General features: G+C 46.7%; 1 protein-coding gene across 2 annotated transcripts in view; it reads left to right on the top strand.

The window, feature by feature from the left end:
- The window catches only part of SMG7 (SMG7 nonsense mediated mRNA decay factor), an 81,861-nt gene that overhangs the window by 33,319 nt on the left and 34,850 nt on the right, over window positions 1-13,692 (top strand). For both annotated transcript variants that reach the window (XM_056844037.1, XM_056844039.1), the window contains exons 9-12: window positions 1,995-2,157; window positions 3,308-3,464; window positions 11,294-11,364; window positions 12,104-12,164. In XM_056844037.1, coding sequence (XP_056700015.1) covers window positions 1,995-2,157; window positions 3,308-3,464; window positions 11,294-11,364; window positions 12,104-12,164 — 452 coding nt within the window. The remainder of the gene's footprint in view (window positions 1-1,994; window positions 2,158-3,307; window positions 3,465-11,293; window positions 11,365-12,103; window positions 12,165-13,692) is intronic.

Raw genomic sequence — 13,692 nt, forward strand, 5'->3', positions numbered from 1 at the left:
TCAAGTTAAATGTCAAACATACCAGTCAGAGGGCTGCAAGATTTCACAGCAGAAACTACTTTTATTCTGCTATCTGTGGTTTTAGCATGATTTAGGATTGTTTTTGTTGTTTTAATGGAATTAATTGTTATTATGCTTGTAGGTTGGTTTTAAATGTTACCCGTCCTGAGCCCGGCTTTGGGTGGGGAGGGCGGGACAAGTAAATCTAAAATAATAAACAAATAAACGCCTTGAGAGCTCCTTGGAAGAAGAAAATGTAACCGATGATGCTGAATTTGTGGTCCTGATTCAATCACAGTCTGAACCAATGAGCTGGGGAAGTATTGCAGGTGCCATTGCACATACCCAGGTGCGGGGGAATGGCTCACTTAAAGGTGGTGGCATGGAGCCCCCTATTTGAAGCCCTGAGCAAGGAGCTTCATTGTAGCAATGCAGCACATGCTTTCCAGAGCATAGACAAGTGGTTAAGAGCAAAGGTGATAGGGGCATGTTTAGATGCAGGGAAACAGGTGGACTTAGGTCACCCCATCTGCTTCCTTCAAGGCACCTGGCACCACTCCCTCGCTTCATGTAGTACTTTTTGGACCAATGTACTAACCCACCCACCCCGATCAGGTGTGTTTTAGCCAAAATGGGCAAGGGTCAAGCATGCATATGGTATGCTGCATTTCTTCAAGCACCTTAAAGAAATGCCAGCATGGTGTAGTGGTTTGGAGCGGTGGACTCTGACCTGGAGAACCGGGTTTGATTCCCCACTCCTCCACATGAGCAGCGGAGGCTAATCTGGTGAACTGGGTTGGTTTCCCCGCTCCTACACACCAGCTGGGTGACCTTGGGCAAGTTACAGCTCTGTTAGAGCTCTCTCAGCCCCACCTACCTCACAGGGTGTCTGTTGTGGAGAGGGAAAGGTGATTGTAAGCCGGCTTGAGTCTCCCTTAAGTGGTAGAGAAAGTCGGCATATAAAAACCAACTCTTCTTCTTCTTCTTGTCTGTTACTCAGACTGCACAAATTGAAAGTTATTTTAAAAGGAGAATGGTATTGAGAAGGTATATTTACCCTTTCCTGTACTCCAACTAGAGTGCCAAATTTTGAGTAGGTATGAGTGAATTTTTGTTCATGAAAAGCTTTGTAAATGTGTTTGAGAGAGTAACCCAAGATATCAGCCAGTTATGCTTGGAGCTCACTAGTCAAGGGCCTTTTCATCATTTACAAAAGAAGCAAGGATTCTTTCTGCTGGGGGAAGGATCGGGTGAGGGTAACCTTCCCTTGTCTAGCTCCCTTACCTAGCTTGTTCTGATCTCATAGCTACATTTACTTTTGCTCCAAAGAATAAGAACAGGGATGTCCATTTTTTCCCCTTGTTGTGTAACCTGCCTGTTTCAAGGTACAATAAATAAGGTGGCTGCCGTGCACTTCTGTGAGGTTAAGAGGTACACTGGGGGGTGGGGTGGGAGACCTAAAGCTGCTGTCTCCCTCTGGGCTTTCTCTGTGGTTGTACTTCTGTCCCTTCATCATGGTCAGCTCTGTCCTCAGATCTGTCTCTTGGCTATACTAGAGCCTGGTGGAATGTTGAGAAAACATTTGAGGAGGGGCTACAGTTTAGGGATGGAGCATCTGCTTGGGTGCAGAAGGTCCCAAGTTCCATCCTTGGGATCTCCAGTTTAAAGGGATTAGATAACAGATGATAGACTTCTTCCTGAGAACCTGGACAGTCATGGCCAGTTAGAGTGGACAATAATGACCCTTGATAAATCAGTGGTGTGATCCATGCATTCAGAACGGTGTGTGTATTTTTGTTAAATGTGCTGTTTATTTAGATTTTTAACCCACCCTCAATCCCCGGCTGAGGCCAGGCTATTTAATAGTTGCCAGTCACATCTTATTGTTTATATTATATGTGTGTGTGTGTGTATGTGTGTGTGTAGAAAATATATAGAAATATATAGAAAATATATATAGAAAATTATGGGTATACTTTCTTCCTCTGTTACAGCGGCTGCTGTTCCAAAAAACCTTCAATTCTCAGCAGCTCGTCCACATTACCGTCATCAACCTGTTTCAGCTGCATCACTTGCGAGACTTCAGCAACGAGAGTGAGCAGCACAGTTACAGCCAAGACGAACAGCTCTGTTGGACACAACTGCTGGCTCTCTTCAGTAAGTACCGAAACTGTTGCAGCTTTTTTGCTGTTGGGCCTTTAAGATGAAATTCCTGCCTGGGGTGGGTCAAACACTGTGCCGGGGGGCTGCGTGAAGGAGAGCTGCTGTACTCGCAGCTGCTCTAAATTAGAGGGTTGGTGATGGCAAGCATCACTTTCCAGCCAGCTGACTCCAACATGTTTCCTGTTGTATGAGATGAATGTTGAACTACTGGAGGGGCTGCTATGCAAGCAGTGTCCTTAGTTGCCTCTACTGATACCTTTTATTACCTGTCTTATATGGTATCAGCTATTTCTAAATTGCTGTTATTGCTGCCTCTTAATATAGTGATGTGGTGGCAGGAACAGCAGCAGCAACTCCTTTCCCTCCATCCCTCCCTCCCATTTCTTGTGCCGTCAAGACATCTGACTTATGGTGACCCTGTAGAGTTTCAAGGCAAGAGACATTTGAAAGTGGTTTGCCATTGCCTGCCTCCATGTCCCTCCCACTAACTGGGTGTAAGTCTGGCAGTGCTGGGGAGGGGGTCGTGTAGGCTTTCTGGCAACTTTATCTAATTCCGTACGCTGACACTCCCACTATAGCGTAGTTTCTGAGTTGCCTTGCTGCCCCAGTGTAGGATTTGCCTTCTGACAGTCAGTTGATGGAGGCATAACCTGTTTAACTTCGGTCATCCATTGTCCCTTTCTTGCCACTCAGTATTATTCCCAGATAACAGGTTCTGTCAGGAGCCCCGTGGCGCAGAAAGCTGCAGTACTGCAGTCCAAGCTCTGCTCACGACCTGAGTTCGATCCCGATGGAAGTTGGTTTCAGGAAGCTGCTCAAGGTTGACTCAGCCTTCCATCCTTCTGGGGTCGGTAAAACGAGTACCCAGCTTGCTGGGGGTAAAGGGAAGATGACTGGGGAAGGCACTGGCAAACCACCCTGTAAACAAAGTCTGCCTAGTAAACATCGGGATGTGACATCACCCCATTGGTCAGGAATGACCCGGTGCTTGCACAGGGGACCTTTACCTTTACTTAACAGGTTCTGTAGTACAATGTCTCTTTTTGTGTGAACTGTTCTTTGCTCTCAAAATGAAGTAGCATCGCCCGTTGTATAGCAGCAGCATACCTATGCAACATGGAATAACCATTTCTCTTCTCTGCAGTGTCTTTCCTTGGAATCCTGTGCAAGTGTCCACTCCAGAACAATTACCAGGAAGAGTCTTGGGGTTCTTATCCTCTTCCTGCTCTCAAAGTCTCAATGGATTGGTTGAAACTTAGACCCAGTGTATTTCAGGAGGCTGTAGTCGATGAGCGACAATAGTGAGTCTTGTTTTTTTTTATCACCCTTTATTCTCATTCACTTGAGCAAAGCAAGATACTAATGAAATGTTTATGGTAGAACACGGACATTTCAGTGAGAGCTCGTATAGTGTAGTGGTCAAGACAAAGCTGTACAGATCTCAGCCCTTCCCTGAACTCTAGCTGCTCTAAGGCGAGGTATCTTACTATCCTTCATTGGCCAATGGCGGCTGAGAATATTTGTGGTTCTAGGGGCAAGGGAGGGAGCGAGGCAAAAGGAACAAATGAAGCAGACCACAAGACTGGAGAAAAACAGGCCACACCTTTTATTGAACGCTACCACAGGAGCACTGGTGGAGCATATGCCACGGATCCAGCATCTGGCTACCTGCCTGTTGGCCGATGAACCAACCATCCACCCAGCCTGCCTGCTGGGGGAGAAATGTGGAATGGAAAGTCCTGGAGTCCCACTTGGGTGCAAGCTACTGCTTGGTTCCCCTGTCTTCTAAGGGTGAGAGCCCTCCAATAACCCCTGAGCTGGGCATATTGCTGAACGGTCCCACCACTGAGATCCCTTACAGGGGTCCTCAGTCCAGGGGATGTAGGCACGCAGGCACCACCTCTCCCCACCCCCCAAATTGGATCTGGCCCGATTCCCAAACTGCCACCAGAGATGTATGAAACACCCAATTCCCGCCAAACCTCCAATGACCTTTAATCAGGTCACACCTGGCCATTGGGCTGTGAGAGACCCACTTACGAAACATCTCATTGTAATCAATGGGCATGGTGTCACCCTCCAAGGCCCATGTCTGTAAAATATTCCCCGGATGATTGGTTAAGTGCCAGCCACAATCAAAATAAGCAGATTGGACAGGACCCATAAAGATGGTGCACCCTGCCAACTAGTTATGGGATGTGCATTCTGCCTCTCCCTTGTCCCTTTTCTTGTCCTGCCTGGACCCACATTTGCCCTCCTCAGCTTTCTGCTTTAACAGGGAAAATACACCCACATAGTATCCGTCGAAGATACATTCCCTAACCTTATGGGCCAGGTGGATGCTGGGGGGTCCTCACAGTCACCATGCCTGGGGGAGGAGCAATGGGTTGCTTGGTACCCCACATGGCCCCAGGACCCACCTCATCCCCACTTCCTAGTGGCCCATGCTGGTAAACATAGCACATGGGCAGCGGTTACCCAGTATGCCCCAGAAACATGCCAGTTCTCATCCAAAGAGGATTCATCCCCGGATTTTTTGCTGCTGGATGTGTCCTGTCCCCTTGTAGTCCTCCACACCTTGTGCTGTTTAATGCTGTTCTTCTTAGCTGTAGCACTTCTCCTAGAGCTGCTGGGCTCACTGGAACATCAAGCCCCCCTCCTGGCTCTGGCAGGCCGGGTGGGTTTGGTGTTGCCCGCCCTGACCTGGACCCACTTGGGTGGTGCGGCAGGGTTTGCTTGGGCCTCTGGGGCCTCTGGAAGGGAGCCCAGTTGCTCCACACCTTCAGTAAACCAAAGCCTCTGAAATACCTGACAGCATGGCTTTATTGCCCAAGGGTGGGGGTTGGTGGGCTCCCTCGGGACCTGGGCTGCCATCCATGCCAAAAAGAATTTAAGGGGGAAAGGTGGTGTGTGGGGAGGGAAGCAGCTCTTTTCCAAAGAGATGGGGGTGCCACACGGCCAGGTCCTCGAGTGATTGGCTCAAGTCCCAGGTGAATGGAGGTAGCTGAATCACAGCCCAACAGCATCCCTCGTGCCTAGCCTGCCTGCTGGAGAGGAGGCCCTTGGGAAGGGGGGGGGAGATTGTGCTTGCTGTTGGTGTGGCCAACTGCAGCTTTCTGGGGAAGGCAACAGCAGCTCGCGAGGGCTGGGAGAGAGAGCACGTGATTGCAGTGAGGGGGTGGTTGCAGCTCAAAGGGGGTTTGGAGGGTGCCGCTGGATTGCAGCTGGGGGAGAGTGATTGCAGCTTGGGGAGGATTGGGGGTTGCAGCTGCTGCTGGATGCCGCCTTCTGCAAACACCACAGCTGGAGTTAAGCTTCATCGCCAAAGCCGCTCAAGGAGCCAAGTCCCTGTGGAAGATGGCCGCTGCCTCCTTCGTCTTCCACATGCTTCTCCCGGCACTGGTCCTCTTTTTTTTCTTGTGATCTTTGCTTGATTGAAGCTGGAGCCGACTGAGGGAAGGCTGCGGCAGCAGCCCAGCTATATATGGGAGAGGCAGACCAGGCTGAGGACTTCAGCCTCCAGGTCCTCCTGGAGGCCCCACGCCCTCCCAGCCCAGGCACCCGATTGGCCAGTCTGGGCTGCAGCCAACGCCATCCCCCAATAGCCCTTCACTTCCGTTGCAAAGCCGGAGGGTGAAGGGGAATCTCCCCTTTTGCTCACTCCCAGCCCCCAACTGCAAAATGTGGCTCTCGGTAAGTCTGGGGCCGTCACTGCCCTGTCCTTACAGGGTGGTGGTCTGAATCCTGCATACCCCTCACAAGCATTGTGACAATGTGTCTTTGCACATTTTAAAGGTTAGTATGAATGTTTAACTGTTCATGCTTGAAGCATTCTTGCTGCTTATCCTTTATCATCAAAATGTCCCTCAAGCCACACATTTTTTAAAAAGACATCAGACAGCTATCCAGCCATGACAACTTTGTTTTATGTAGGTATATGATATGTGATCACAAGGGAGAAATGGGTTCTAAAAAGCACTAAGTTTTAGTGGAGGCTGATTAGCCCTTTCTGAAGAAACCATTTCTCCTTTTTTTCTGCCGCTATTTCAGTGGCCCCCTCTGTTTTCTTCCTGGAAGCTCATCAAACATTCTTAGTGTCATGGATGGAGGGAGGGGTTTTTGTTTGCCCCACGCCGGAAGGGTGCATTCCCATTTGATTACCGTTTGCTAGTGTGCTGCTTTTAAAAATAGCTATTTCAAATGTGACATCAAAGCCCTGGCCTGGAGATGGATCAGGCATGCCCAGTGGATGATGCAGGCAACTATGATAGTTTGATACTGTTTCTAGGCTCTATACACTTTACAGCCTTCTTTTCTCACTGAGATTCTAGGCAAATTCCTGAATGAAAAGGAATGTGATCATGCAGCATAAGACATCCAATGCAGCAGGACTAGGATAGCTAACCTTATGGGAGCTGCCCTGCACTTCCCAAATATATGTGCTGTAATAGCTGTTCCCTGGTTGGATCTTCAGAAACTGTGTATGATGGACTAGTCCCTTTGAGAATATTCTGCTGGTTTGTACCCACACAGAGACGTGCTTAGATGGATAGTCAGAAGAAAGCTTGCCAAAGGCCTGAGGATGATAGCTCATCCAAAGCTGGTTAATCCATCATGGGATTCTAGACCTCAAGATTGTGTGTTTAGGTTAACATTTTGTTGTACTGGTATAGTTTGTATCATCCATATACCTAATAGTGAAGTCGGCAAATCTTTGTATACATAAATCCAGTGACTGGAACTGTGAACGGGCAAGATGGATCTTTCTACAAACCTGGAAAGGGCCCCAGGTTTGCAGAAAAATCTGAAACCTTAAAAACAACAACACAGAGTTTAAAAAAGCCGGAAGTGATAAAAGGGGTGCCGGTAGCTTTAAGCAGTTGATTTTCCTCGATGACTGTCGCTAGGCAGCCACAGATTCCAGGCATGGTTCTGCCAATTAAAGGCAGGGGGGAGAAACAGGGCCTTTCCCAGGCCTGTTTTGGCCTTGGAGGGAGGACTTGCTGGGGCCAGGCCTGGCTAGGGTTGCCAGCTCCAGGTTGGGAAATTCCTGGAGATTTTGTGGTGAAGTTTGGAGGAGGGAAGAGGCCTCAGCAGGGTTCAATGCTATAGCGCCCCACCCTCCAAAGTAGCCTTTTTCTGCAGGGGGACAGTTGTCTGGAGATCAGTTGTAATTCTGGTGACTCGCCAGGACCCACCTGGATGTTGGCAAACCCTAGGCCTGGCAGCAACCTTTGGGGGGCTCGATACCACCCGACTCACTTGACTCAACTAGACCTGACTGCTTGCTACTATTCAACAGCAGCCACCCTATGAAAGCCAGTGCAGTATAATGGTTAGAGCTTCAGAGCAGAGTCTGCAAGGTAGATAAAGGTCCCCTTCTGTGCAAGCACCAGGTCATTCCTGACCCATGGGGAGACATCACATCCCGACTTTTCCTAGGCAGACTTTGTTTACGGGGTGGTTTGCCAGTGCCTTCCCCAGGCATCTTCCCTTTACCCCCAGCAAGCTGGGTCCTCATTTTACCAACCCCGGAAGGATGGAAGGCTGAGTCAACCTTGAGCCGGCTACCTGAAACCCACTTCCCTCGGGATCGAACTCGGGTCGTGAGCAGAGCTTGGACTGCAGTACTGCAGCTTTACCACTCTGCGCCATGGGGCTCCTAGGGTCTGCAAGACCCAGGTTCAAATCCCCATCTTGCTGTGAAAGCCCACTGGGTGATTGTGGACCAGTCACACACTTTCAGCTTAACCTACCTCACAGGGTTGTTGTGTGGATAAAAAGGAGGAGAGGAGACTAATGTAAGCAGCTTTGATCCCTGCTGTGGTGAAAGGCTGTAGTTTTTCAAGGTAGAGGCTGCAGTGGGGGAGGAGACAGAAAGCTTAAGACAGAGGGGCAGATAAAGATTGGTTGGGTGGGAAGGAGGCAGGGTTGCCAACTCCAGGCTGGAAAATTCTTGGAGATTTGAGGGGTGGAGCCTGGGGAGGGTGGGGTTTGAGGAGGGGAAGGACCTCAGAAGGTTGTAAAAGCCATAGACTTCGACTTCCAAAGCAGCAATTTCCTCCAGGGAAAGTGGTGCTGCCAACCTCCAGGTGAGGGCTGGAGATCATCCGAAATTTCAACTGATCTCCAGATGACAGAGATCAGTTCCCATAAGGGGGACTGATTGCTGTTGTTGGGAGATCCATTGTGATTCCAGGATAGCCGCTGCTGTGTGTGTGTGTGTGGGGGGGGTAGCAGGTTGGCAGCTGGGAGGGCGATGGGGGGCAGAAAGAGAGAAAGTGACGGGCATGGAGGAGAGAGTGTAAGAAAAGGGATGGCAGGAGGGAGAAAGAGTGAGGGACTGAGAGAAGTAGGGGGAGAGGGGAGGAAGCAAAGGAATAGGGTAGCTGCTCCCGCAGGTTTCTTGCATGTCCCCACTTGAAGAGCCCTAATTACATGTTTTGTTTACTGTGTGAACACTTTCTAATAAAACTTTCTCAATTATGGCAATTCAGTTGGACTTGTATAACTTCCAGTGTGCATATTTCAACCTTGGCTTGGTGGCAGTTAATAATTAAAAACAGCATAAAGTAGATTTTGGTGACTGTTTTTCTGAAGTGACATGTAGCCTCACCACTTACCACTAAGGGCAGTTTAGTGAGAACTTTGACAAACAGCCAAATTCTCCCTCATCTTAGAGGCGGTGAAGGAGGGCAGAAGATGCAAAAAGAATGAGACAAAATAAATTGAGATTTCTGCTACCAATTGCTTCCTACTTAGTCTATCTGTACTTCTGTCAAGTGAGTGTTTTAGTGCTTGTCTCTGGTGCTTTATGGCCCAACTAAAGTAGCGGTGTGAACTTCTCAAACACAAAATCGCACTTTACATAACCACCTCCCCATTGTGAATAAACATAATTTTTTTTCCCTCAGTTAACACCTGTAATGACTTTTAGTAAAAATTTCCCAGCCATTACTAGCACTACCCCAGTTGCTACTGTTGTAAATGTTCTCTGTACTTTTCTTCATTATGTTGGTATTTGAACATAATTTTTTTTATAACTTCATAGATAAATGCCTGCCTAATGAGCACCCTCTGCATGCCTTTAGAATTCTGCATGCAAGGCTATAGTCCACAATAGTTTATGCGTGAATAAAACCTTTTCGTTTCTAGGATTCTGCAAGGCTCCTGTTTTTGTTGTTGCAACAGATAAAAGATTACCCTTTGAAATTTTAATTCTTTATATTTTCTTACTGCAGAACTTGGCACAGGGTTGGATTCACGCATCACTTTTTAAAAAGATACTCCTAAGCTGTCTTGAGTGAAGCCCTAAAACTGTTCTGCAAATGTGTTCTTGAATCACTTAAGAATGAATGGCATTGGTTGTGTCTCAGATGTTTTGGGGCTATTCAGGTATTGATTTCTTCTCAGTATGCAGTGAATCAGGAGCAAGCCCTCCATCCCTCCATCTGTCCAAGTGAACTCTTGGATCAGAATCTCTTGTAAACCTGGATGTTAAAACAGCTTTCTTTGCAGTCTTGTCTGTACATGTAACTTGTAAAGTCAACATGACAATACACCCTCCCTCTGAAAAGCCGCTGTAGTTCAGGGAGCGTCCGTCTTCCTGTTGAAAAATTCTACAGTGTTTGCAGCCAGGTGATCTGACAAGCACTTGCTCCCATCTCCATAGAAACCTATCTCAAACTGACCACGACTACACTTCCTTCAGCATGGAAAAAGCAGCAGTCATGCAGTAATCTGTTTTTTTATTTCCAGTGTTCCTCACTAGCTTCTCTTACAGTTATCAAGTCCCTCCGTACTGCTGAAGGAGACAAAAGACATGTTTTTCTGTTAGTTGTACCCAAGATCCTCTGTCAATCAGTCTTTCAGGATAGTGTCAACCATCTTCACTATTCAGTACCTGATTTGTGCAGCCTGCACTAATCTATACAGTGTTCTTCAAATCTGAATTTGGAGGTTCTTGATACAGATTTCAGAATACAGTAGACACCATTTAATTAGTACAGGTTATATCAGGTGCCTACTTGTTATGAGCAAAATCCCCAATATCTGTGGTGCAGTTAAGTAATTTTAGACTCTGGATTCAATTATTTACTTCCCCTCCATTTAGTTGGTAATGTATGTTTCAAGATTTAGCCTGCTCCCCCCCCCGCCCCTGAGCCCATGAACTGGGGCCAAGGACATTAATCCCAAATAACTTTAATCCCTCCTGGCATCCCAAATAACTTTAATCCCTCCTGGCATCACTGCTTATTATGCCCCACAGAGAGCAAATTAATTGCTTATTTCATCCAAAGAAATATGGAACCACGGAGTAGTATAGGTACTCCCCAGATTTCCCCATCATCTCCTGACTTGAGCAGTCTGCTGGAGGAAGACATAGTGTAGGATGGCAGTGGCTGCTCAGGTTAAGTGTCAAATGAAAACAGCTGCTGCCAATGTTCCCCTTTGCTATCTGCCCAGCTCCTCAGGTCTGGAAGAGACCCCATGTCAGAAAAGACAGAGACTTGATGGCACTTTACAGTGAATGCCGTTGGAGGTCTAATGACTGTACAATGTGGGAAATGCCAGAGATTCCTCAGGAGTTCCTTAGAAGAAGGCTGCTGTAGTTCCATAGAAGTCTGTACAATAGCATGCCTGACTTCTAAGGGAATATTTATCTTTGCTCAAAGAAGGAGAAATCTGCCATTTTTCTGCCTGCTGCCCATCAATGTGTGCAAATCTTGGTGCTGAAGAAAAGCCAGTAGGCAATGAACTAAGGGAGATAGGAAGGCGTTATTCTAATGGGGGATGAGTGATGACAGGTCTATCAGACATCTCACAAAATACAGCTACTATTTGAACATTTATTTAGGGCAAACACTGAGGCGACATGATTCCGAGGTCCTTGCCTAAAACAGAGCTGGTGTGTAACAGTGTGGGTGCTAAGGGTTTGCAGGGAAAAGAATGGCAGAGGAAGTGAGTTTCTTTTTTAAAGACAGAGGATTGGATGCATTTGATAAAGGTTCAGTGGAGGGAAGCTGTCCTTGCACAATGAGAAGCACTGTAGAACAGAAGAGTGAGATGCGGGAGAGAAACCCATGGCATGTAGCATAAATGTAATAATGTGCCTCTTCTTGATCTGCAGTATTTGGCCATGGCTGATCTCCCTTCTAAACAGTTTCCAACCTCATGAGGAAGACCTCTCCTGCCTGAATGGTAAGATTACCTAGTGGTCTGTGAAAGATATGGTTGAGTGAGTGGTTGGGATGGGGGAGAACAAAACATATATTCCAGTGTTAATGTACTGTTTGTTTTGCCTTCTGATTCCATTGATTTTTCCTCCCAGCACTTGCAGAATACATATTTGAGGTGTTCTTGATGCTGTTCTCAATACCGCTTTCCTCCGTCCTTGCCATAACTCTGCTTGTTCATGTGGTTTTCTAGTCTGATTGCAGTTTAAATCAACGCACATCTAGTGTCATAATGTTGTAGACCACCCTATACAAAATTGCATCTGATGAAGCGGCAGTGTGGGCCCTTTAGACTAGGGCAAGAAAGGCACACAATAGCACCAAGAAGCAGATCCTGAGACAAATTACTTAATAGGGAACTTTGGTGAAGCCAGCATTTTTTCAAAATTTTCTGCGATCAGATGCACTCCTTTCAAAGTCAGTCTTGAAACTAGAGCCCTAATTATGAGCCTCCCTTCGGATGTAACTTTCTTTATTCCATCCTACAATAAATTTTGAGGGGATGAAATACATGTGAGTAATACTTCTATGCTGCCATTTGTAGAGCACATGTTTAACTCTTGTTATCAGAAATCTATCTATGGGATATCAGAATGCTTAATTTGGTTGGGTTGCATCCTTGTTTAATAATGGGCAATAGACTGACTGATACAGTTCATTCCTGCACCATTACTCATATTTTCCCTTGTCTGATTGTTCACTAGCAACTCCACTTCCAGAGGAGTTTGAGCTGCAGGGATTCTTAGCTCTGAGACCTTCCTTCAGGTGAGTGGCTGCTAGAGATAGCAATTTACACTTGGTGGCCAGTGAGCTACTTCAGTACTTGTTGAGCCATTTTCAGTGCAATACTAAGGAGAGTTACTCCAGTCTAAGCCTAAGCTTGAGTGTGTGTTAAGTACCGTCAAGTCGCTTCCAACTCATGGCGATCCTATGAATCAAAGTCCTCCACAATGTCCTACCTTTGACAGCCTTGCTCAGATCTTGCAAATTGAGGGCTGTGGCTTCCTTTATTGAGTCAACCAATCTCTTGTTGGGTCTTCCTCTTTTCCTGCTGCCCTCAACTTTTCCTAGCATGACTGTCTTTTCCAGTGACTCTTGTCTTCTCTAATGTGACCAAAATACGATAGCCTCAGTTTAGTCATTTTAGCTTCTAGGGTCAGTTCAGGCTTGATTTGATCTATAACCCACTGATTTGTTGTTTTTTTGGCAGTCCCCAGTATCCATAACACTCTCCTCCAACACCGTCTAAGCTTAGACTAGAATAACTCTGCATAGGATGGCGCTGTTAGATGCTCAGTAATTACAGTTAATTTGAATAAGTTGTCATTACCAAGACTCAGTTTTGTGGTGCCTTGTGTTTATTTCTCCACTCTCTTCCCCACCATAGTCAACTCGGAGGAGTCTACGTCCAAAAAAATAAAAATAAAATAGAAAGTATATCTTACAGGGGGGGGGGTTTAGGCAGCATGTTTCTCCTTCTTACCAAAGTAAAATTCCTCCCTTTCAACCTGTTAAGAGCTTTCGGTGTGACAAAGCATCTGTCCAGAATAATTTACACAACTGCAGATACATGAGATCTAGGAGGAAATCTATAACACCTTGGTAGTCTGTTGTAGCAAAAACGAGAGCCTTGTAGCCCCTTAAAGGCTAGCAAATTTGTTGTGGCACAGGCTTTCCAGAAGACAGAGTTTACTTCATCTGATGCATGAGGTAAAAAATATATGCAGACATAATTTTGTCAGTTTCACCCAATATGCACATTTCGCTTTCCCATTTAGTGCAAGTGGGGGTAAAAATGAACCCCCTAGCACTGTCAGAGTATGCACTCCAGTTTACACAAAAAGCACCTTAAGTGGTGGGAGAACGAAACAGGGCATTTGACCACAACATTGCTACCTTAGTTACTGCCAGTACAGGAGAGGAGGCAGAGGCTAAAAATGTAAAAGCAGAAGGGGAAGTAAAGCTGGAGGGGGAGGAGCAAGAAGGCTAAAAGGGAAAGCTGAAGATGGGAAGGTGAGTGGGGGAGGCTGCAGGCACTGCCAGGGGAAGAAAAGAAAGGAAAAGAGTGGTGGAAAGTGTAGGTTTCCCCCCCTTTTGTAGCTTGTTAAACAAAAACCCGAAAGTTTTTTTTTAAATATCCACGACTTGCTTTGGGGTCTGTTCAACCCCCACCATGATGGATTAGTAAAGTGCATTTTGGACAACTCACTTTCATTAGTGAGCTTAGTATCCCCAGTCCAAGACCAAGCCTGAGAACTCCTCATGGTATATTGCTGGGTGCAGAATCTTGGGG

Source organism: Euleptes europaea, chromosome 2, assembly GCF_029931775.1.
Source record: "Euleptes europaea isolate rEulEur1 chromosome 2, rEulEur1.hap1, whole genome shotgun sequence".
Lineage (NCBI taxonomy): Eukaryota > Metazoa > Chordata > Lepidosauria > Squamata > Sphaerodactylidae > Euleptes > Euleptes europaea.